This window comes from Leptidea sinapis, chromosome 24 (genome assembly GCF_905404315.1).
Source record: "Leptidea sinapis chromosome 24, ilLepSina1.1, whole genome shotgun sequence".
NCBI lineage: Eukaryota > Metazoa > Arthropoda > Insecta > Lepidoptera > Pieridae > Leptidea > Leptidea sinapis.
The window spans coordinates 12274210-12300577 of NC_066288.1; the positions used below are offsets into that span (position 1 = coordinate 12274210).

At 34.2% G+C, this 26368-nt stretch overlaps 1 protein-coding gene across 2 annotated transcripts; it reads left to right on the forward strand.

Annotated features, from left to right (window-relative positions):
- Nucleotides 1-6193: 6193 nt before the first annotated feature.
- LOC126971852 (uncharacterized) lies at nucleotides 6194-26033 on the forward strand. Of its 2 annotated transcripts, none has more exons than XM_050818357.1 (6): nucleotides 6194-6344; nucleotides 11312-11439; nucleotides 12691-13000; nucleotides 17509-17639; nucleotides 20640-20838; nucleotides 25614-26033. In XM_050818357.1, the coding sequence occupies exons 1-6, from the start codon at nucleotides 6239-6241 to the stop codon at nucleotides 25715-25717; spliced, it is 978 nt and encodes a 325-aa protein (XP_050674314.1). In that variant the 5' UTR covers nucleotides 6194-6238; the 3' UTR covers nucleotides 25718-26033. The 2 variants fall into 2 exon arrangements, with proteins under 2 accessions (XP_050674314.1, XP_050674315.1); XM_050818358.1 differs by having other exon boundaries at nucleotides 25617-26033.
- Nucleotides 26034-26368: the final 335 nt, after the last annotated feature.

Sequence of the window (26368 nt, forward strand, 5' to 3'; positions counted from 1 at the left end):
CCTAATCCAATTATGCCGTATTTGCAGTTCTAGTCTTCTTCTTCTATTCTTACGTCTTTTAGCCAAAATCTCTGTAAGTTTGTTTCCATATTTTAGTCACTTTTAGGTTTTCATCTGATATTGATTGATTGAAATGAAGTGGAAGAGATAGCCAAACTAGCGTCTAAAAAGCCAGTAAGGCGAGATGTACTCGTATAACTCACATCTCACCTCTGGGCAAGCGCTCCTCAGTATAAGCTTCTTCCATTTGACCGTACACAACGATGAGCAGTTCAAAAAATAAGTCATCTCCGATCAGCTTGATTCTTTGGCGTTGCGTAGAGATGTGGATTCTCTCCAATTCTTCTACCGCATTTATCATGGGAGTGTTCAGAGGAGTTTCGAAAAACTGAACTAACTAACCCGAAGGCTATTACACTAGCAGCCGAATTCCAACCACTCTAGAGAATGATTCTCCCTATCAAAATGCAAAACTCCACGGGCATCATGTTGAAGTCTGGCATTCTGAAACCACGCGTTTTTCGAGAAATTTCTTGTCTCGCACAACTTTTGGGAATTAATTCGTAGCTGCAGTTTTCCCGATTGGATGCGTTATAAGGACCTTCGAGGTTAGAGTATTCTCTTAATTTAATGGGCCGGCAACGCATCTTTTCACTCCTGGTGTTGCGGATGTCATGAGCGGTTGCCCCATCACATTATCATATAAGGAAAAAAAGCCTGAATGTTTAGCGTTCCTTACCAGTGCAGGTTTCCAAGAACTTCAACATAGAACCAAACTATGGAATGAGTGTTATTACACAAGATTGTATGTATGACGGTGATTACCATCAAATACAATCATTTACCCTTCTATTCTATAAATAACATAACATCAATAGACGATATAAAGAATGTATATTGCATTCCAGGATCACTTAAGTGGCTGAAGCAGAAATCAGTACTGGGATCGCTTTCTTATATTACTTATTGCTGGCGTGATTGACATCACATGAGGTACGGCAAGGAAGTGATGCTACAGAAACTAGTTTTGATGCACTTGTGCAATGTTACATATGAAGATTGTATCTCAACATACGATTCCTCTCTTTGACGGGCACGCATAGCTCGTAGATTACATTTCTGAATCGAATACGACTTGCATTAAAAATTCTTTATCATGCTATCCAATATGCTTTGCTTCGCATCTCCGTAAATAATGTGGTGAATTATAATTAATTAATGCTATTTCGCGATGAAAATTGTTTATCATATCGTGTTCTTGCGTGGAATTCTCTGAAATGAATAATTTTTACTTTGTCGATGAAGGGGTTGGAGATACAATAATTTGTGGTTCTTCTTAATCTGTTTCATGAATAAATCGTAGTTTTTATGCAATAATAAGTTTTAGTACGGCAATTTTGTTTACAAAGCATCTTTCACAAGCACTGAACTCAAGCTAATGGTGTTTCTTTTTTGGTGTTATTCTTCGTTTAGAGTGTTAGGGTAAAATTATAAGAGAGAATTTTTAAGTTGCGAATTTGGGTATTTGGTGTGTGTGCACCAAATACCCAAATTCGACACTGGACGTTATAAAAAGACATAAAAGGCATTTATTTTCTCAAAATGGATTCCCTTAGAACTCTGGTTGATATCATTTCTAACTCTACCATTGCCTCAGAAAGAAATGTCGCTCTGAGGGAGAAGAAGCGGTGCAAGAAAACAGCATTCTTTTTTGGCGCTCTTTTAATAATATAAACAATATTGTACTGTCACTGCTATTGCTATAAAATAACCATAATCTAGTCCCAGGCTATCCGATCACTTAGATTAGCTTAGAGTAGTAAGATTTACGACAGAGCCATTAATTTAATAAAACATTTAAATTTATTTATAGATAATATGTAAATATAGATAAAATCTTTGGGGTTGGGGGTCACACCAGCAGTGGACGTCATCATCAGATGATGATGTATTTAATAAAGTAAAACACATTAATTGTTAACTACCTTTTACACACACTTATTTTTAGTGTGATAACGTCTTTTAAGTCGATGAACGCCGGCTGCACACATGAAAAACCGTCACGTTCGTGAGTCGAACGTGCAAGCGAGAGCGAGGATCAAGCGACAGAGAGGCACAATCGGATAAGTATTTGGCTTCTGACGCATCTTGTTCTTTGATTATTAAAGAAGGTAGCATCGGTCAGCGAGTGCAGTAATAAGAGCTTATGTTACAATTTTGACAAATAAATTATTATGTCTCATATAAAAGATCGTAATAAAAAAGGTGTTTTCTTGTAATGTTATCGCGTAAAATTATCGTCCGTTAACCGACTTTATAGACAACCAATTTTATTTTAAACAGAAAGGTTTAACAAACCAAAAAATACACAAAATTCACTGATCATAAAGATAGATTTCTTGATGCCGGCTATATTATGGGTACCACAAAGACTCCTTTTTCTGCCGTGAAACGGTAATGTGTAAGCATTATTGTATTTCGGTCTGAAGGGCGCCGTAGCTAGTAAAATTACTGGGCAAATAAAACCTAAATTATGTCTCAAGGCGACAAGCGCAATTGTAGTGCCGCTCAGAAGTTTTGGGTTTTTAAAGAATCCTGAAAGGTGCTGCATTGCCATTACATTGCCCATTGGCAGGGCGTATCAATTACCATCAGCTGAACGTCCTGCTCGTCTCATCTCTTATTATTATAAAAAAAATACAAAATACCAGAAAAATTTTAATATAATAAAACCTAACTTATCAAACTAAAGTGATACAAAACCTGCGTGAGTAGACCTGCATACCCTAAGGCGCTACACGACCAGAAGCCACATGACGTCGTACATATGCTTTAAAGTTTTAAAGCTAAGCAGACTAGAATTACATGCGAATAGGCGCCATTTTAAAATTTACACATCCTGAACAGAGGATTATATTAAAAAGAATCAGGAATCAATTTAATAGATAATAAATGTTGTTTATGCCTTTTTAATCGACTTCAAAAAGGAGGAGGTGCTCAATTCACCGTTACGTTTTTTTTATGTTTGTTACCTCAGAACTTTCGACTCGGTGAACCAATTTTGATAGTTCTTTTTTTATTTGAAAGCTTGTGCTTCCCGAGTGGTCCCATTGTAATTGGGTCTTCATTTGACAGTGGCATGAGAAGACCATAAAAGTCTCAAATTTGATTAAGTAGGTGATTCCAAAAATAACAATAATTGTAACTAGAATTAGATTGAATAAAAATACCTAATTATTTTTTACTTTTTGTGCACTTCTATCAATTGTTTTGGAATAATGGAGCATTCTGACAGATACGAAATCTATAATGTATACACACCGGCACAATTAGCGGAACAGAAAAAAAAGTGAGACTATGAGATATTAACGCATATATTTGACGAAAATGTAATTAGACACAAAATAACAAATTGATTAACATCTTTTAACAACGACTTTGAAAAGTCTTCGTTATTTTTTATCGAAAAATAAAGAAAATCGAAATAAGTGAAATTTTTAGATGATTATGAACCATCAAAAAAAATAAAAAAAAATAAAGCATTAAATGATTTAACAATAAAATTAAAGCAAAATTAATAACGACTGTTGCTCTGATTTCCATTCGTCTGGGCATGCTACAGATTATGTTATCGATGATTTCTTGAGCCAACCGCTCCCACTCCTCAAGTAATGCGTTTCCAAGTTCATTCAGATTGTTGGGGGGTGGCATTCTGGATTGAACCCTTCTTTTTAGAAAGTCCCAGACCTGCTCTATCGGATTCATATCGTGGGAATTTGCTGGCCACTGCATCACCGGTATACCTACGTGGCTCAGATATGCCTGTATCGATTGTGCACTATGAGCACGAGCATTATCTTGCATTAGAATAAAGTCGTCACCAATAAATGGGGCAAATGGTACAACATGTTCTTCTAAAATGTCTCTGATGTATCGATCTGCTATCATGGTCCCTCCTGTGACTATCACTAACTCCGTGCGAGCTCTCAAACATATCCCTCCCCAAACCATAATCGAGCCGCCACCATAAGCCACTGTGTGTTCAAAATTAGACTGTATGTGGCGATCTCCTTTGCGTATCCATATTCGCTGTCTCCCATCGATCTGTTTTAAAAGAACTCTGCACTCATCAGTAAAGAGAAGCTGCTGACATTCGTTCAAATCCCAATGACGATGTTCTCGCGCATAGCTTAATCGGTTTACCCGGTGACGTCTCTCAACTTTTGGGCCTTTGGTTGAAGAAGTTGGTTTAGGGTCGTATATACCTGTATATACGACCCTAAACCAACTTCTTCAAATCTCCTGCGAACTGTACGCTCACTTACTCGTACTCCTCGAACATCTTCCAGTTCATTTCGAGCTTGTACAGCCGTTAATCGCGTATTCCTACGAACTCCAAGTTGTAAAAAACTGTCATCTCGCCTCGATGTACATCTTTTTATACCTTGACCCCTCCTCCTCACAAGAGTATTAGACGATCTGTACCGCTGGATGCTGCGATGAATCGTTGATACTGGTCGACGAAGCCTTGAGGCAATCGATCTGTAGGTATGGCCATTTCTTCTCATTTCATCAGCCCTAATGATTTCCAGTGATGTTAAGTCAGGCATAGTAAAGAGCTTTTAATAAATAAAATTACCTATAGAATAAAAATTTATAAAAAACCATTAAGTGCAATTTTCCAAAAAAATTACAATTACGTAGTTATTACTCGAACAAGTTGACAAAACGTATTGTTCGGGAAAATAAAACAAATGAATGAAAAAAGTGTATGTCATCTAATTTTCTCTTTTCAAATTTGACAATAAATTAAAAAAATATCATAACTGGCCAGTTCCTCAAGTAAAAGATTTTAAAATCCTACTTTTTTGTGTTCCGCTAATTGTGCCGGTGTGTATATATAAATATAATTGGACACATACACCAAAATAATATTTTATACAATATATGTCTGTCTGTTTGTTCCGGCTGAAATGGCTGGACCTATTTTGACGGGACTTTTATTTGCAGGTAGCTGATGTAATAAGGAGTAACTTAGGCTACGTTTATTTTAGAAAAATAAAGTAATGTTGCAATGTCTAAGAAACGGTCTTACTCTAAAAACAATTTATATGGCAAAACAACTTTTGCCGGGTCAGCTAGTCCTAAATAAAATTAAATTTAGCACACGAATTACTTACGAAGTTTGATATTTTGTAAGAGGTCATGAAATAATCACCATATTAGTTTTGATAATTTATAATAGGTATTGTAACAACGTCCATATTTTTGATAATTTTTTAATAGGTCTTGCAGCAATGACGATATTTTATTAATAGAAACCGGATTATATGCTACAAAAAATGCCCAAAATATGCATGCAAATATACAAGTAAAATAGATAAAATATGCACGAAAATCCATAAAAAGGGCCAAATTAATGCATACAATTAAACAGTAAAAAATAAAAAGTCATATTTAAAAAATTTTTTATTTCATTTTATAAAGGCATGTACTGACAATTGTATTTGTGAAAAAATTATTACAAGATATACCTACTTAGGTAACAATGAAATTTCAGATTTGCCTTTAAAAATATGTACTACTAAGTACTGTTCTAAATGTTCTGTAGACAAATTGTGTCTACGATCGCTTAGTAAATTTTTGTAAGCGGAAAAGTAGCGTTCTACGTCTACTGAGGTTACTGGGCAGAATTTAAATTTGAGTGCAATGTTTGGGTTTACTATGAAAAGCATCAAACGATGAGCGAGATCGAGTGTAAAAATGCATAATTATTATTTTTTTTCTAAAATATGCAACTACCGCTGAAAAGGTACGAAATATGCAAAAGCATATGCAATATGAATTTGCATATAATCCGGTCTCTATTGAATAATATTGTCAAATGCTAAACCCTAAATAAAACTTAATTTTGCAGTCGAATTACGAAATTTGATACTTTATAATAAAGGTTTTGAAACAATGACCATGTTTGATTAATATAGGGTGATGTGAAACACAACATAGAACTTAATTTAGCACACGAATTTCAACAGCCTTAAAGCATTCCTTTGTTCTTTAAAAGGTGGTAAATAAGTCAACAGCTATTGAAGCCGCAATGTAGAACACACGTATCCTTTTAGTAGAGCTGAGAACCCACGCATCTATAGATAGTTATATATGAAAGAGAGATGCTATAAAAGCTAGGATTTGCTTTAGCCCTGACATTGACCGAGCTATCTCAGTTGAAGTAAGGATAATGTGGAAGCTAGTAGTACTAAGTACTTTGATATCCGTGCTAACGCACGCCGGCGCCAATCCAATTTTGGATAAGCTTCAAAACAATAGGCAGAAAAGATTGTTATGTAAGTTTTTATTTTATAATATTTACAATTTAAATAAAACACTTTTACAAGGATTAAATCGCGTATAATTGTAACTTTGTTTTTACAAAAAATTTAAATGTATCGTAAAAATAAATTAACAACTAAGGCCTATGTGAAAGATTATTTGAATGATAAAGATAGTTGGAATTAATGTTTCCAAATTTTTAACTTTTTGTTTTTTTTTTAATAATTGTAACTTTTGTACTTTTCCCTGACTTGCACAAAATAACTTATAAAGTTTTACAGTGAATAAAGATTTGTTTGACTTTGACATGAGATTTCGAATAGTATTTACATTTTCATTCATATTTGAGCTAACCCCACACTTCGTGACCTTTCCAGAGTATATTTTAGGGGGATAATAAGGAGAGGGGGAATTACAATTAAACGCGATTTAATCCTTTAAAAAGTGTTTTATTTAAAATATGTGTAACAATCGCATTAATCATAGAAAACAATATTTAAAAATTAAAGAAAATAATTCGTAATTATAATTGGAAATCTTGTGTACTTTATGAATTGTAATTCATTTTTAATCCCAATATGAATTGGATTTACAGTCGGAAGACTGTTGTAATAATTTTCCTGCTCATAAAGTATACGAATATATGCGATTTTTATTTCTGATATACGTTCATCTCATATAAAACATTCTGACAAATATTGCAATGGTCGATATAGTTATTTTAGCTATAGAAAAAAAAATGAATTGAATTTGAATTTGAATACCTTTTATGCTTAGATATACTTGATATTATTGAAATTGGAATGAAATTGACGACGTTATTTTTTATTAAAAAATTCTTATTATGATTTATCATATATTTTTTAATGTTATACGTTAAGTTAAATAATACGAATTCTACTAGTATGTGTGTCGTCTTAATATTAGGTTGAAAGATATGTATTTCTCATTAAAAACATAATATTGTCACTTACATGAGAACATAAAATGATGTAATAATTTATCCGCCGTTCTTTACATGTTCAGTACATATACATTATAGTACTTATTCTTCTTCACAAAATTTATGATTACACACTTTTACAGGTCACTGTCACATAACAAATAATTTCAGACATGTGTTTTATAAAAACTTTGAAACAATATAGTATGATAACTCACGTTTAAATGTTTTTAACAATTTAATCTTTTTGTGAGATGAAGGTAGACTATTAAAACCCTCGTAAATAAACATACGCTTGCCGTAATTTGTTCTTGTCGGGTTCGTAATATCGTAATTTGGTACAGTTAATAATAAAAGAAAGAAATTTAGTAGAGGCAAAATAATAACTGATTATATATATTAATATATTAATCTAACATTTTGTGTCATATCTATGCATATAAAGTTTGGTTAACTATTTTTTCTTACCGGTTTTGAATATATAATATAATATATATCTATAATTAAATATTCAAATTAGATATAATAATAATTATAATAAAGCCTTTTTTAATGATTTTCTACATTTTAGTGTTACTATGTTAGTACGGTTAGTCGACAAACATGATTATTTTATTATTAACTTTTATGTTAGTAAATTAAAATGCATGCACTATGTTAGTTTTCTTCATCATTTTCAAATGGATCCCAGTTGGGTAAAGGCCTCCTCCATTCCTTTCTATTTTTTCCTTTTTCGAGCCAGTTAGTTCCGCCAATCTCTCTAATCTCATCGGTTCACCTTTTATGTGGTCTGCCCACATTTCTCTTTCCTGCAGGTCCCTTCCATATTGTGGTCTGAATGGTCCATCTAGCGTCTGTTAGTCTGGAAATTCAAATTAGATAACACTGATATATTTTCAAATTTTAACTTTAAAAAAACAGGTGTCCTTATTATTAAGAAGACTACATATTGATTAGTAATTAAGTAATTAGTAATATTCTACTATTTTATTTTCCTTACTTATCATTCGTTATTTAGTTTATTTATATTGTGCATACCTTTTAATTAGATATATAGATAGTAACACATACAATTGTTTATCTTATTATTATATAAGTATATGTAAAATAATGTGGCAAGTTGATAAGCCTAAATAAAAAATATAGTGTGTGCGTACTTATGTATGCACGCTTGAAGTTATACTTCTTTGGCCTGACAAAGAAAAAATCTTTAAAATTATTTATTCCTCGTGCAATTCTACGTTTGTAGAAAGAACAATATCGTAAAAATCTTGCAACGATGGCTTTAAGAATTATTTATTAAAAAACGAATACGGCTGTACGAGCTTGAACCCTTTGCCTAATAATGGACAAAGAATCTAAAAAAAATAACGAATGTCACAAACGTCAGAAAATTTTAGGAACCAACTTCACCCTGTTACTTTTGTGTTACAGTGATGCGCGCGCATTATAAAATTACACTCTCATATTTTTTTCATAACGCGCCTAAAGAAGTATAACTTCAAAAACTTCAAATCATGTAAGTGAAGATGAAATGAGGAACTGTAATATTATAATAAGTGATATGCCAGTAATAATTCACATAACTGATTTCTTAAGCAGCACGGTTATTAACCTCTCTACAATCAGCTCTGCAAATAATTAATCTTAAAGACGTGATAAGTGGCATTACTTTGGGTGAGACACGCTCATTTGCGTGTCAGAACCCTTGCTTTTATTTGTATTACACAAATATTTTAATAGGCTTTGTATAAAACTCATACTGATTTGTGATCCGCTTAGATGGTGCCTATTTCTGCCGTGAAGCAGTAATGTGTACGCATTATTGTGTCTCGGTCTGAAGGGCGCCGTAGATAGTAAAATTACTGGGCAAATGAGACTTAACATCGTATGTCTCAAGGTGACAAGCGCAATTGTGGTGCCGCTCAGAAGAATCCTGAATGGCGCTGCATTGTAATGGGCACGGTGTATGAATTACCATCAGCTGAACGTACTGCTTGTATCATCCCTTCTTGCCATAAAAGAAAAACTAGTTACTAATGAACTAAAAACTATTAATAATACAATTTTTTTACGATCAAAATTAACTATAATAAACTAAACTAATTTTCTAACTATCAAGAAAAATGAAATTGCGAAATTATAAATAATTAACTGCGTTGAAGTTGCAATCTACAGGTTTGCATACCCATCCTCTAAGTAATATTTATCACTTACTAACTCACCCAGCAAACGTTGTATTGCCATCATAGTATCATCATCAACTGTAGTTAATCTATCAACTATAGGTAGCTAAAATTAAGTTTGTTTTTTTAACTCCTGAGAAAGACAGATACAAAGATTCTAATTAGTTAGAAATTAACTAGTTATTCATTTTAAACTATTCTTTCAATTTGATTTTTGAACGACAGGGGACACATCAAAGGAATAGCAAAATTGTTGTTTTTTTTTAATTCCGAACATTTTCATATTTATTCACCTTTTAAACCTTCTCTGGACTTCCGCAAATAATTCAAGACCAAAATTAGCCAAATCGGTCCAGCCGTTCTCGAGTTTTACCGAGACCTAGGCACAGCAATTCATTTTTATATATATAGATATAGCATGCAAAAATCATTGAATAAACTAATAAGTGTAGTATATACTTTAATTAACGCGAGTGTTACACATTTAAATGAAACACTATTTAAAGGATTAAATCGCGTGTAATCTTTACTTTTTATTTGCGCCTATTTGTGCCGTGAAGCAGTAATGTGTAAACATTATTGTTTCGGTCAGAAGGGCGCCGTTGCTAGTGAAATTACTGGGCAAAGGAGACTTCATATCTAATGTCTCAAGGTGACGAGCGCAATTGTAGTGCCACTCAGAATTTTTTGGATTTTTCAAGAATACTGAGCGGCACTGCATTGTAATGGGCAGGTCGTATCGAGTCGTGCTCGTCTTGTCTCTTATTATCATAAAAAGACTGTATTTTACAAAGGCCCCCTGAAAACGTGCTCTAAAAAGCTCACGAAACATCGGATTAGCTTAAATCATAATAAACATGTAACTTTTATGCAAAAACTAATGTAAAAACACAGTTACAATTCGTGTTTTAATACTTTAAAAAGTGTTTTATTTAAACAGATAAAAATATTTTTAAGGAACTCAATCAGAATTTATATATATAATTTGTGCTCTTAATAGTAATTTTCATAATTATAACATTAGAAATAAGGGATTGCTTGTAACTAATTCTAGTAGGCTTCATAAGATACATAATAACTTTAAGGATTAATGCATACACTTTTATAATAAAGTCTCAGCCACTGTTCAGGCACTATAAATAAATTTAAATCTAATATATAAAATTCTCATGCCGCGGTGTTTGTAGTTATACTCCTTCGAAACGGCTTGACCGATTCTCATGAAATTTTGAGTGCATATTGGGTAGATCTGAGAATCGGGCAACATCTATTTTTCATCCCCCTAAATGTTAAGGGTGGTCCACACCAAATTTTAATTTTTTATTTTTTTGACATTGTTTTTTAATTTGTTTGATTAAGTCAGCATTAAAAAATACATACAACTTCAAATTTTCACCCATCTACGATCAACAGTTACTTTTGTATCGCGTTTTTAATATCGGCAATACAGCGTTTGCTGGGTCAGCTAGTGTTTTATAAAAAATGGCTCTGTAAATCCTACTACTGCACAGCTGAATATATAAGTGATCGGACAGCCTGGGACTAGATTATTATTATTTTATAGCAATAACAATGACAGTACAACATTGTATATTTTATTAAAAACCGCAAAAATAATGCTGGGAGAGTTTCTTGCACCACTTCTTCTCTCTCAAAGCGCCATTTGTTTCCGAAGTGGTGGTTGACATCATCAGAAATGACATCAAAAAGAATTCGAAAGGAATCACTTAGAGAAAGTAAATGCCTTTAATGCCTTTTAATGGTTGTACTTACCGGTTTTCGAACCCTTCTTCAGAACCTGAAATTATTCATTTGTGTAATCTAATACAATATATAATTTGTACAACAACAGTTTACGATGAAGATGGCAACTTGGTCAAAACCTACAACACACCTTTCTTATATGATTTCGGAAACAATATCGAAGAAAGGAATCCCATGTTCTATAATTTTGTGAATCCGTTCTACAAATTCATAAGGGTAAGTGATACTTCATATTAATTTTCATTATTATTAATTATCTTCCCACTAAAATCAGAAAGTCTCAAACTCTCCAATCTTTCAAAATAATGCTCCTTAATTATTATATATCAGTGTGACAAATTCATTAGTTCTTTTCTTGGCATTATGTACTGTTATATTTATATGTATATCGATAACATCACCTACAGTGTTATCTTATTAACCAAAACTATTTCAGTACAGGTTTCCTATAAGAAATCGCTCTTAAGCAATAAGGCCGCCTATTGCTTGTAATGTATTCTCGATTTTTGTTATATTTTATGTTATTGCGGTGTGCAATAAAGATAATATGTTTCATTTTCATTTTTATTTTTCTATTTTGTTTATCAGCTTATTCAAAAACTTCATAAGTCAGTGCTGTTGCCCAGAATAAAATAGCACTGCACAGATACGATTTAGTATAACAGTGTTACCATATTAGTTGGTGTTTTCGAATGCTGCCACTAGCATATCTACAACACAATCATAACCAATTAGTTATTTTTTTTTAAGAGCGACATCTCAAGTCGATTTCCTAATATGCAAATAATGGGGCTAAGCAGGTTATCAACTGTAAAGTTGTAAAGATCCTGTAGATGAAGAACTTCACAGTTGAACAAGACAACAAGATTTATCAGCGATACGTCTCTCGAACGGTTGGCTCGAGCGCGAGATGTCGCGGGTTCGAGTCCCGCACCGTTCATAAATTTTGTTTTCAAATTTAATTTGTGTAACACAATTATAATATATCTCTCACCGTTAAGGCAGCCTTCGTAAGAACTGTTTTCGTTCAACCGTTTTTTCTCTCACTTACTTTGAAAATTCGACTACCACCAAAATGTTTTTGAATTTTTCGGGTTAATATGTGGACTACGATAATCACAAATAATGTGGCTTTCCATTCGTAACACAATTTTCAAAATCCGTTCAGCAGATCCAGAGATTACCCCCTGATTACAACCTAACCTCCTACTTCTACCTCTTTATAATATTTGTATAGAATACCGGATCTAGCTGTTACCAGGGTATGTCTCATTTTCAACCGTATTCGTTTTGTGGACTATATGTACCCATTTTGGTCCTGCGCTGCCCTCATTAAACCTATTCCAGTGATCTTGACCAGATCGTCGGCCCATTTTGTGGTGGTCCTACAAACACAGCGTCTTCCAGTTTAATATTTCTCGTATTTAAACTATATTCAATAAGTTCCAATTCATTTTACATTTACAGCCAACCACATTGAAATCTTCAATAACGTATATGATACCGGTGTCAGACGCGGTCATTCATGAAATCAATACCGATCCGCTATACCACAATAAGATATACCTTCTCTCTACTCGCGACCCCAAGGTTGAGGTCAACCCTTTATGCGCTGGAAAACGAACACAAATACCTTCGCCCAGAGAATGCAACAGTTTCCTAAACTGCTGGGATGGTTGGGCATTCGAGCAAGAATGTCCTGCGGGATTACTTTTCTCCAATGCTGGATATTGTGACTATGCATACAACGTTGACTGTCAGAATAAAATGATTCAAGGTAAGGGCTAACACACACTATTTTATTATATTTTTATGACGTAAAAACTTGGGCACTTTTTGGTAGGGCAAAATCATATGAGCTCTTGTCACTGACATGCTCATGGCTGGTGCTCACGATGAATAAAAAACTTAAATACATATATAGTTCGATACTTTTTGGATGTATGAAATCACGTGAGTTCACGTCATCGAAAAGCTTATCAGTATATCTGTAGCTATACAGCTGACGTATTGTGCAAAATAAGTGGTGTGTATATCCTGTAAGTGAAATTGAATGGATTTTGTAAAAAGTTCAGAGTGCATGCGTTCAATTTGATTTTAATCATTGTTTGATTAATATATTATTGAACATAAGATTAAAAAATAACTTTACTAATTTAAATGTTTTTAAACATATTGAAATTTCAAATTTTAATACTCGCTGTCTTATTCATAATGACGGAGATTTAAAACATAGCTTATATTAGCCATGTTTTAAATTGTTAAAAATGTTATTCATAATCGCATATTAGAGCTAAAACGCTCATTATCTCTCCGATAAAGCTGACGTGACTTATACCCCTTATTCATAATAGTCTGCTAACTTAATAAATTAATAATTAGATCCTGTTTGATGAAGAAATAATAAATAAATTTTTGTTATTATTAATATAATAAATGGGCAAAGCATTGCTAATTCTCACTCTGTCTTCTTCTATTGACCTAAGTCAGAATGAGAAAAAACACTCCTTAGCGGCTGTTTTAAGTTAGCGGACCATTACGAATAAAGGGGATAGTAGCTAGGACCCTTCTACAAACCTATTTTAAGCACTCGAACGCAAAAAAACATGACCGACATCGATCAGCTGTTCGTTAAATAATGTGTTAAATAGCTTCCCGCTCAAAGTTGTTGGATATACGTCATAGATTGTCAACCGACAGACTTCATAACTTTGATCTTTGAAGTTTAAAATTATTTTGACATCGACTTTTGTCAACTGACAAACCATTGACATTGAAAAGATGTCAGTTTCCATTGACAGTTCCTCATTAAATAAGTTAAAATCATGTTTTGTTGAATTGGCAACATTGCGTACTAAAGAGACCTATTACTTATTGGAGATTTATCTAACGAATATGAATAAGGAATTTTATCGAATGTTCGATAAGCTTAAACCACGTTTTAACTAATATAGCTTTATACCTTCGAAAAGCGTTTTATTATGAATAAGGCAGTAAAACTTCTAAATTTTCACTTGTATCGGAAGTCTCTAGAACTGCCAATTTTTTATTTACCATATGTATAATAACACAAAAAAATAACACAAAATAACTTATATTATACATTGTAAATCAAAACACAAAGAAAACAGAAAAAAAGAAACATTCATTACACTCATACAAAATGTAATTAATTCTGTAGTGACAAAGGTAAGATAAAGACTTAAAGCCTTACTTATAAACGTAGTATAAAGTTATTAGTTATTATTTAAAATTACTTCTCCCTGTCATGTAATTCTGTAGTGAGAAAGGTAAGATAAAGACAAAAAAATTTAAACTTCGGATAACTTTACTTCACATTTATAAGTAATCCATAAAACGTTTTAAATTTGGAATAAATTTACTCTGCGTTTACTAATAACACAGATGGAAAATTTATTGAAGTAGGCGTTAGGTACTTTGCGGAAATCCATAATTATACAAATGATTTGAGTTTTATTTAGTGTTAATTCCGCCAATATTTGTCTTTAAACAATTCGACACGTGTCCTCTACACGAAACTAAAAAAAACTAAACTACTAAAGAAAACTCTAATCATTTGAACACAGATAGGGTTAAAAATAGCAACAAATATGATATTATGAGTCACATATTAATAATGTTAGGTTGGTTTTGTTGCTATGTTGACAGTAAACCGCTGTTACCTTTTTCGTTTTACAAGTTAGACTCATATTAGGTACTGCATTGTTCATTATATGGGACTTAGCCAGAAATGGTAATAACTATTTTTAGTCATTATCAGACAACTTGTATATTACAGACATTTCAAAGTTTCATTTTAATGAATTTTAAGCATTTATTAGATTAAGGATTGGTCTCCGCTGCTCTACAACTAGATACCGCACTACCTAAGAACAATAGCTTTTTTATTACGGCAAGTATTAAATGCTTTTGTGCGGGGCATCTTGACACTCAATGGCATCTTTCAACTTGTATTGTAACATATGCTTCGTATTATTTTACATTGAAATTAATAAAATACAAAATACTTACTGATGATATGTGATCCCAGTGTCTTTCTTATTTCTTATAGTATTGTTTTTAAAAAGATTTACCACGCACACCCGGCATTTTAGTTTAAATTATAAGCAAAGTTTAACAGAACATGTGACACGTAATAGTCCCACATTGCTCGAGACTGGCTCAAGTACGCCCACTAGGGCGACTACGATCGCGGTATCTAGTTGGAGCGCAGCGGAGACCAATCCTTAATCTAATATTCATTCTGAATTCGAATCTGTTTTTGACATCTGCAAAGTATAAATTGTATAGAAGTAGTCGAAATCTCATATTATAATAAAATAGTGACAAATTAAAAAAGAATAATATCAGTGAACACAGTTTGATCTCGGTTTTAAATAAAATAAATAATTAAAATATTGAGATCAGTAAGGAAATATTAAAATCCGATGGTTGATAATAATAACATCATACATAATATTATATACTCAAGGAAAATATCGATTTAAGTACGTATTAAGGTTATACACAGGCTTTATAGCAACGACCTCATAATATCCACGATTTAATGTCAAATTCCTATAGTGGATCCAACTGGTAATACTTAATACCACTGATGACTTGTGTCGGTGACGTGGGGCGGGTCGTTCCCTTTCCTAAAATATGGTCGAGGGAGGCGATGGCTGATCCATGCGTCGTGCTCGTGAACGGGCGCTACTTGTGGTGGCTGGATGATCCTCTCACCTTTTTTATTTTTTTAAGTTAAAGTTATTATATATTTTTTTTTATATAAAATAGCTAATAAAATGCTCACATAATACCTTTATTTTATTTACGATATGTGTGGATTGATACATCTACTGTATCTATATGTATGTACTCAATAACTATGTTTTACTTAATAATTAAAATTTTTTGACTTACTCGTGTAAGGCATTTAGTAATTTACGTTTGAGTATTTTTGATGCATCACTTTGCATATATTGCAATTTAAATGATTTGTAAATTTAATTCAAAATAACAACTTGTAATACCATTCTGTTTTGAAAAGAGAGAGAGTTTCTTGCTTGTCCTTCGTTAAATGAAACCTGCCTTGTGAAACGAGCTGTATGAAAAAATTACATATTTCAAGTGCAATGCAATTTTAGGTTTAAATAAACTTTATTTTTATTAAGATGTAGTGTCTCTTACATGAGAAATTACAATTTGATGATAAAAATAGGTATTTTCAAACAATTTTAGTGCAAATAGGTTTAGTTATCTAGTGGAAGTAAAATGGAAATTGACAGGATGAACCTGTCCATTTCCATTTTAATGTATCTATTCTTGTCAGTAAATCTGTAAGGTTTACTACGTTCTCTTATTGCAATGTTACCAACCTTATCAATTTTTACACGTTTTTTATTAGTTTCACTTATATGTATGTTTGTTTGTAACCCACTCATTTGGTCACGATTTATACGCACTTTAAACGACCAGATTTCCTTCAAACTTCGTAGATTTATCGAGGACTGATGACAAAACATTATTTTGATAAAATTATTCCATTTTTCAATTTGCAAAATAAGATTTTTGTTTATTTATATGATTATTTTATTTATCGTCGATACGACAGGAATTGATTCATTTTAAATTTCAACCATTATCTTTTCAACCAAAGCGTGTTTTTTTAGTTTTTTTAAACAACTTTTATTCTTATATCGAGGATACTTCTTTCCATTGCGTGTTGGCAGGCTACTAATTTGGCTCATTGTAAAGCTGTTAGAGCCGATGTAAAATAAGAAAGAATGCATGAGTTTAAAACTTTGCGCTTTATTGACATGCTTGAAGTGTTTGTTTTTCATTATAAACTTTTAAACTCAGTATTTTCTACACCCTTATACTTTTATTTGTTTCTCTAATGATTTATTTCTAAAGGAAACGTTTTGGCCTAGATTTTAGATAAAAGTAGTCTTCTATAGTGCATTGTTTACTGTAATTTAGAATTGTTTGCCATTTGGCAAAACTTTCCTTTAAGCACTATCTATTCATTACAACCTAAAGACGCAGTGTTGGTAGGCCACACACCCACAAGATTTACCAATGATCAGGTCAAGATTGCCGGAATACGTTGGATGAGGGTAGCGCAGGACAGATCGTCGTGGAGATCTTTGGGGGAGGCCTTTGTCCAGCAGTGAACGTCTTCCGGCTGATGATGATGATGATGATTGTAAGGCCGTATTCTTTCTTTCCAGGTATAAGTCATATTTGAACTTCACATATATTTTTTAATCTCTATTATTTCAGAAATCCCCCTCCCTATATGCAATAAGGACTTTGAGGCTTTCCGGAATAATGACAATTGTCATGAATTCTTTGTCTGTGTACGAAGGTCTCCGGTAAAATTTCTGTGTCCAGCAGATCTCATTTACAACGAGGTTAGTATCCGATAAATATTTAACTCCAGTTTCATTTAAATAAAATACACAGTAAACTAAATTTATAGGAAAATATCTATGAATGAATTAAATAAGATTAATGCATTTAAAAACTCAAGTTACAATGATTTCTCAATAAATATAAAAATTGTCTTACTTTTTATTTTAATATTTAAGCCTAAATTAAACGTGAAATAACTATTCTAAGCATTATTTTTACATCAGAAGATTGTTGTAGTTCAAATATATCATTCAAATTTAAATATTTTTATTCAAACTTACGCCTAAAATTAATTATTGAAAGTATAAAACTTCCAGCAACTTGAAAACATGCGTTGAACTTCAAAAGAACGTTCCCAAGAAACTGAGTGGGTTTCTTCTTTGTTTTTTTTATAAATTTCGTCACAATAATATGATGTTGTACAAAAAAACTTATTATTTAAAAGCCTTTTCCACACAAACGATTTTTTAGCAATTCTTTTAAATTTCATAACACAATTGTTTGTTATATTTTCTAGGATCATGTTGTAAAAGCATATACGTCGCGCAACAAAAGCCTTACCAACTCGACGTAAACGAGTAGTAAGCATACTGCATACAATACCTAGTACCTACCTGCATTCCAATGATAGCGTAGATAAAAAATAACATCGCGATTAGAAGGCACACGTAGGGTAACCCCCTTATTCATAATAGTCTGCTAACTTAAAGCACTGCTAATTCTCACTCTGTCTTCTTCTGGTAACCTAAGTCAGAATGAGAAAAAACACTCCTTAGCGGCTGTTTTAAGTTGGCGGACCATTATGAATGGGGGTTAAGACTTTAAAGCGATACATGCTAGCGATTGGCACCGTTCGATACTGAGCGGTTAAGAAAGTGATTTATGTTATAGTAACGTTTACCACATAAACGTATCTTAACAATTATTTTGAATTTGAAAACATTTGTCAAAAAACATTCAAACAGTGCCCTCAGAGGAAGAATTATTTGACAAAAAATTACCTTGAACTTGAGACAACTTAATATTGGTAGGACACCCGGGACCCAAAGTAAATATCTCATCGTTATTAAAAGGTTATTGAATCGTATTAAACTTACTATTAATTTAAATCCGGTCTTATGATTGATACTTCGGTAAACAAATAATTACCTTCACGAGGTCAACTGCCTTTCAATATCACTTGCATCGACGTTTTAGAGAGCAAGCTTAAATATAACTTCAATGCAAATGTAGAACTTTGAAAATTGCGTCAGTGACGCAATAGTTAAAACCGTTGCCTCACACCACGGTTCAACCCTAGCCTTAATCGTACCGATCTGTTTCAAATTTTAGTTTTTAAATTCATATGTCAAATTCATAATCGACTCTAGGGTTGGCATCGCAATTTTCTGGCCGTTATAAGAAAGTATGGGCCGCGGTGACCAGATTTCATCACGTAATACTCGTTTGTCCTCCTCTCCCATTAAAAAAATATTTTTTGGATTGTAATTAAAATTTTACATTAAAAAAATATAATAATTAATCACTCCACTCCAAAACCTAAAGGAGGCTTTTATTACAGTTATCATGAATGAATAGGAACACCAGGAACAGACATAAACTTATGATGCCTACTACTCGGCTAAGTCGAGTTAGTAAGTCTTTTGTGGGGCGATGTATATGCTTTTACAACAAGATTGCAGAAAATGTTCAAAACAAAAGTATAACGTTATTCAAAAGAATTGTTAAAAAACGTTTGTGTGGTAAAGGCTAATATAAAATAAATGACTTTCTTAATGATACCACAGATTGGGAATGGAGCGACCGCCCTCAGGCTATTAAATAATAAGTTTAATTGTACAATATTACTTTGTAAACATATTTATTCGATGAAAAAAAAAAGCCAGCTGAGTTTGTTGCGCACATTCTTCTCAGGTCTGAGGCATTCATTTTGGAATGGGTGGTAGTTGTTTTTTGACTTTCAATAAGTGATGTCACATCCTATTTTGAATAAAAATATTTGAATTTGAATTTGAATAATAATCTATCAATAAAAATAAATTATCTTTCACAGCATGCATTTCGTTTTTCTCTATCGGCGTAGGTTGCTGAATATAATAAGAAAATATTATGGAGTTATCACTTGATAATTTTATGATTTTATGTTATCGCTGAGCAACAATGAGCTTGCTCACAAGGCCCATACTGAGCGACCACGTCTGCGTTCCGTATGTCATCACTGGTAACACACCTTAGTTAAAAACCTTCGTCTTCAGACTCTGGTATTTCGGATGAGAAGATTTTACGGAGCTTCCCGAACGCTGCCTATCCGGGTTGAATTTGTTACATTAAAGAAGAATAACTTCTTGCGTGCGTACATAAGACATACACACACTTTTTTTACGTAAAGTTCTATAAAATATTTCAATTAAGGCCAAAAAAGTAGCTTCCCTTCGCCGAATTCAATTTCTTACAATATGATTTGGAAGAAATATGAAAAAATTAACAAATCTTAATATTCAATCAATAATACCAGGATTTACATTTATTGAAACTAAACAAATCTTATAACCATATTCACAATACCATGACTACATAAAATTAAAACTATCATTACGTGGAAGCGTACGAAGAATACTGGCAGAATTTCCGTGTTGGATAGCTAGGCTGATCCGTTGACCGAGATAGCTGCCAGCGCTTGGGTTTCCAGTAGCCTTATTGAGGCGCGATGATAGTATTTTGAACATTCTCCGCGCCTCTGCGCCCCGCGGGTCAGATGTCTTGACACCAAACGGCACAAAGATTCAGTCACTGAGACCAACATATTTGCGACGCTTGCCGTCTTCGGCAGTCGAAGCAGCAGCCCCAGCACTGACTGACGTAACTTGGACATGAGAGGGAGCCAGAGTGTCGACGCTAAATAAATAAATCAATAATTAATTTTATTCATTTTGCAGACTATATACCAGGCATCAGCTTTTAGCCAAACGCATCTAACTCTTACTATGATATGATTTCAGGAAATTGGAGTATGTGATTACCCCTATGCAGTGAATTGTACTAGAAGAGAAATTCAACGAGACGAGGTTTCGACCACTGCGGTGGAAGTGACGTCACCAGCTGGGATTATATCAAATGAAGCACCGCTGATTTCCACCATGCCCAGCGCTACTTCATCTGATGTTCAGACCTTCAGCAAATCGAATCTAATTGGTCAAAGTAAGAGAAGTTTGAGCTTTTCTATTCCTATTATAGACTACCCCTTGTTGGAAAGGTATGTGTAAATAAATCTAGTGCTAGGTTCAATTCAAATTCATTCAAAATTATTTATTTTTCTCACAATCACATACACAGTTTATTAATATCGATATTTAGACGTTGTTTTAATTGTGAGAGACCAGTGCTTGAAATATGTAATGAATATCTGTGCTACAAGTCACCAGGCCCTCAAAGCACATGGTTATAGTGATGGAAAGGATATATAAAAATAAATATACAAAACTGAAACTTAATTAAATAAACAAGTTTATTACTTTTTTGATAGTTAACTGTATGTAATTTTAGCACTTTATTTATCTGTTTAAACAAAAACCAACCTAAATAGCATGGGAATTTATTGATGAAGAATGTATTAAATTTTGGGACGCTAAAAAGTTATGTTTAATACGTCTGTTTTGGGCTTCATTTATGTTTTCCACATCAACCAGTCTATGAAAGCGTAACATTTATCCCTGAATGAAGAGTTGACTCACAGTTAGTAAATTACTGTCCTGATTTAAAAACGGAGATATGAACGGATCTGATTCACTTTTGAGATGGCTATTTGAGCTCTTTCTACTGTTATCAGCTGAGTTCTTGCAGTACCTCCCCAAGTGTCAATACAGTAAGAAACTAGAGATTCGGAAGGCAAGACATGGTTGGATTCACGATGGGCTTTTTTCATCCCTTTTTGGAGTTCCATTCCAATTTTTTGACAGTATATATTACTTAATTACCGCTATAAAAACTAAGACAACTTCTTTTTATACTACAAAAATGATATCATTTGTTATAGCGCCCTCTCTTGTTTCATTAACAAGACTACTTAAAAGAACACGGTTATAAAAAACGGGTACAAAGTACGTACATATTATATTTGTATATATATTTGTCATAATAAAACAGTGGCCAAAATCTAATCATATTATTTAGTAATATATAACTTGAAATACATTCCGTTCCAGGACGATATGACAGAGTTACTCCCAACTAAACTCACATCACAAAAGATACTACGTTTTGAAAAACCGACTTCAAAACCTAATAATTATAAAAAAAAATCATATGGATTTAATTTAATTTACAAACCCAGAATCTTTTATATTAATAAAATACTATTATTTGTATGTGCTACCTAAATATAGGTTTTAATTTTAAATATAAACAGTTTACTTACTGTAATTATCAAAGACGTTTGCCCGCCCGTGTCTGCCGCCTGGGCTGTTTTGTTCTAGATGAAGCTATCCCACTCAAAGTCACGCGTGGAGCGTGTATGTACATTTGGCTTGGCACCGACCTATCGATAGATAGCACATACAAATATTAGTATTTTATTAATATCAATGGTATTGGGCCTGCATTAGAGGTGTTTAAAATTTCTTCTTTATTAAGTTATATTATACTTTTTAGTTTTTAAGCATATTATATATTTTTTTTTTTACTTTTTAGTGTTTGTTGTAGCATTTTTCCGTAAACTACAGTTTTTTGCTGCTACAGCTACAGGTTTTTCTAGATTTTATCCGGTAAACTATTACATGTCGTTGCTTTTTATTGTTATTTATTAAGTAGCTATGGGTAGGCCTACGAGAGGTGCCTCGGGCCTTAATCAATATAGATCCCAAGAATCGGGCACGGTAAGAAGGAATCGACTCCGAAAAAGTGCAGTTCTAAACACTGTTCTAACGTTCTTGACCGACAGGTAGCCCACTTATCGGGACACAGGTTAATAATATACAATCAAACTAAATGAGGTTCTAGGTTCGGGAAAACAGAAGTCGGTAATTGATTCCATGAGGCGGCTGTGCGAGGCAAGAAATTTCTTGCAAATCACGCGGTAGTGGTATGCCAGACGTCAATGTGATGTGGGTTGTATTTAACATTTTGAAATAATGTCCGGTGGTGGAATTCGACCGCTAGAATCAACCCGAATAGCTCCTCTGAGAACTCCTCGTGATAAATGCGGTAGAATATGCAGAGAGCACCAAAATCTCTACGCAACGCCAAAGAATCAAGTCGATCGGAGATGACTAGGTCGTCGACGATGCGAGCCATGCTGCGTTGTATGCGGTCAAATGGAAGAAGCTGGTACTGGGGAGCGCCCGCCCAGAGGCCATGTGAGGCCGATTTTAAGCCGTATAAATTTGCTGCCGGTGTCTTATAGTAAAGTACTGTCTCGCATTAGTGAGTACACCAACCTTTTCAGAGACCAGTTTGGCCTTCTCTTAAAACTGACTTCGGAACTGAACGCCGCTCATTTTATCGACACCAAGTATGCCGATAGAGGCTAGGCAGTTAGAGGAGTGATCTCGAATTGAGAGGATACGACAAAATGAGACTTTTTAGTGCTAAACGCACAAACTCGTTTGTTTGAATTGGACAAAATTTTGTGGGCCCCAATCCGAGACTTACAAAGCATAGTTTAGATTTCAGACACAAATTTGTTCTGGTTCTCGTCGACGCTATCCCGAGACATGTCTTCATATCAATGAATACTGCTGATTTGCATTATATATATTTTTTTGATATAATTTTGCATATCATTGATATGCAGAAGAAACAGTGTAGGGGATAGCACGCAGCCTTGCGGACAACCTTGATGCTCCCTTCGGCTAAAAAGCTAGTGATTCATTTACAAAACCTCTCGGAAAGCCCATAGGATAGCAGTTTCACTATAAGCGCTTTATGCCACATCCGATCGATGGACTTTGCTATGTCCAAAGTCACCGCCAACGCCTCGCCCTACGACTCAACCGCTTGCACCCATTTATGGGTGAGGTATACAAGAAGATCACCAGCCGGAAAGCGTACTGACAGTCGCTGATCAGCTGTCGATAATTGACTCCATTACTTTGGACAAAATAGAGGAAATGGCAATGGGCGGTAGTTGGACGAGCGTATAGCTTTCTTAGGGATCGAGTGCACTAAAGCCATCTTCATAATTACGACTAGGCCTGATGAGTAGGAGAGCCGAAAAAGATGGATAAGGAATTCAGCCAATTCCGGAGCACATGGCCGCATAACTATCAGGAGAATGCCATCGGGCCCACTCGATTAATGAATATCCGAGGTGCCTTAAGCACGTCGCCATGCCGGAATTTTACCTCTGGCATGTATAACTCGCACCGCGGAATGGTCGTCCAGAGTTGAGTTGGACGCGAAGAGGAAGCCCAGGAGATAAGCTTTCTCTTACTTCAGACCTTACCACCCCGATTATTTGCATCATGGGCCAACGAGTCATCGTCCCTGTGCAGTGGCGGATTAGCTGGCTGGCAGAAGTTTCCTTGGAAAGCTTTGGCGAGTGACCAAAATGTACGAGTTCTCGAGGGCAGGTGTGCAAGACTCTCGCCAATCCTGCCTATGTGCTTGGACTTTGCGTCATCAATAGTTCTTTTGAGGGACGTGGGGGCATGATTGTAGTGTTTTTTTAAGTTTGCTGGAATTCACATCCTTAGATACCACCGCGTTGACCCAAGCCTGATAACACTCCTGCTTTCGGCGGCGAGGTCATTTTGCAGGAGCGGTCAAACCAGGGTTGTGACCTGCCACCTATAGGCATCGAAGAGGACAGGCAGTACCACATCAGCAATAGCGTCATCACCGGTATCTGTATCATGCAGCGAAAACCAGATCTGCCTCCACGTATAGGATGCAAAAAAAGCCGCATCTCATTCCACTCTGCTGAGTTCCTTTTGAAGTCAGTTAAAAAGTCTATCTATCCAATACAATATATTCAGACTGTAAGGATTTTGTTTAGCGGTATCGAAAAACACAAATTCCTCGCTTGCCATGCACGGTACATATACAATTGTAGTAAGATGTGTTATGATTAATGAAATCTATTACAAATCATTGTAATTATAGTGTCTGCATAACAATTATTTGTTAAATTTATGAAATGTAATTCAAATGTACAGGAAATAAAAGGTTTTTTTATTTATTTTATTTAAAGCCTATAGGATCTTCTAGCGTCCTGCAACATACGATAATGATCACTTCTAATAAGTTGGTCCTGCCTGTTGCAGAGTGGACTTACTTAATGATTCCATGTATAGGTGCGAAGTGATGGGTATTTCTGTGCAGACGTAGATTTGCACCCATAAATATACTTACAGGCTCTCTTTAATACTGTTTTTTATATAAATAAAAAAGGGGGGCAACGGGCAAGAGGCTCATGTGATCGGAAGTGGTGAGGACTGCCCATAACCATTCTCAACCATGGTTAAGAATTGCGTTGCCGGCTTTTAAGTGGGGAGTATGCTCTTAGCTTTGAAGGTGGTGGTGGTGCATTTAAAGACAGCCCCGTTTTCATTGTATTCCTTCCGAATCTTTTTTTTATTGACAATAAGTGACATGACGAGCAGGACGTTCAGCTGATGAGAATTGATACGCCCGCTCAGGATTCTTAAAAAACCCAAATATTCTAGCAGCACTACAATTGCGCTCGTCCGCTTGAGACATAAGATGTTAGGACTCATTTTCTCAGTAATTTCACTAGCTACGGCGCCCAGCAGACCGAAACACAATAATGCTTACTCTTTACTGCTTCACGGCAGAAAAGGCGCCGTTGTGGTACCCATATTCTAGCCGTCATCCTGTGTAAAGAAGCCTGGATTTTTATCCATCATTCCACCTCAAATTTAGTTTTTAAGATAGTGTTGAATTTCAGCTATTTAGATATTTTATATTGTAAAGTATCTTTTTTTAGGAATAAATTTTAATAAGGCATCTTCTTTTAGCAGGCTTATCAACTCAAGTGGCGATGTCACGCCAAGATGCCATAAGAAAACTACAGCTCGAAATAAGCCAACTACAGACCGGTTCCAACACGGACAAGCCCTAGATTTTGTTTACTAGGAAGTATCTATGTAACCTTATATGTGTAAACTACTTCTTTCATTTGCTTTGACCGAGAATACTTTTATATGAATTGTAAATGTTTTCTCAACATAAAATGTTTATTATTCATTCACAGATCTTAAATGTTATTATGACTTGATTAAGAGGTAAATTAAAATTCCTTAGCAAATTTTCATGTTAATTTCTATTCATTAAAGTATGACTGAGAAATTATTATCGAGTAGCGGGTCCTTAGTTATTTTTAAATAATTTCTGTATTCAACAGCTTGTATTCAGAATTAAAAAAAATTGTAACAATACTGTGGTTTTTTATTATTATTGTTATTACAATGCCCCAATTGTTTTCGTATATCCAATGCATGTTGCATTACAACCGGCGGCGTAGTAGGGGTGAAGTTAAGACAGGTTGGCTGAATAATCTAAGGTGCCAGATTCTTATTCCCGTGAGGGAGTGTGGGTGTGAACCAAAAACTTAGCAATTTTTTTTTATAAAACCACACAATTGGTTTATGTTAGCATGTAATTAGAATATGGGTCACCTAGTTTTAAGTTATCACCGCAACTCACAATCTCTTGCAACACCAGAGGAATCACTGGAGTGGAATCGCTTTGAGACATAAGATATTAAGTCACA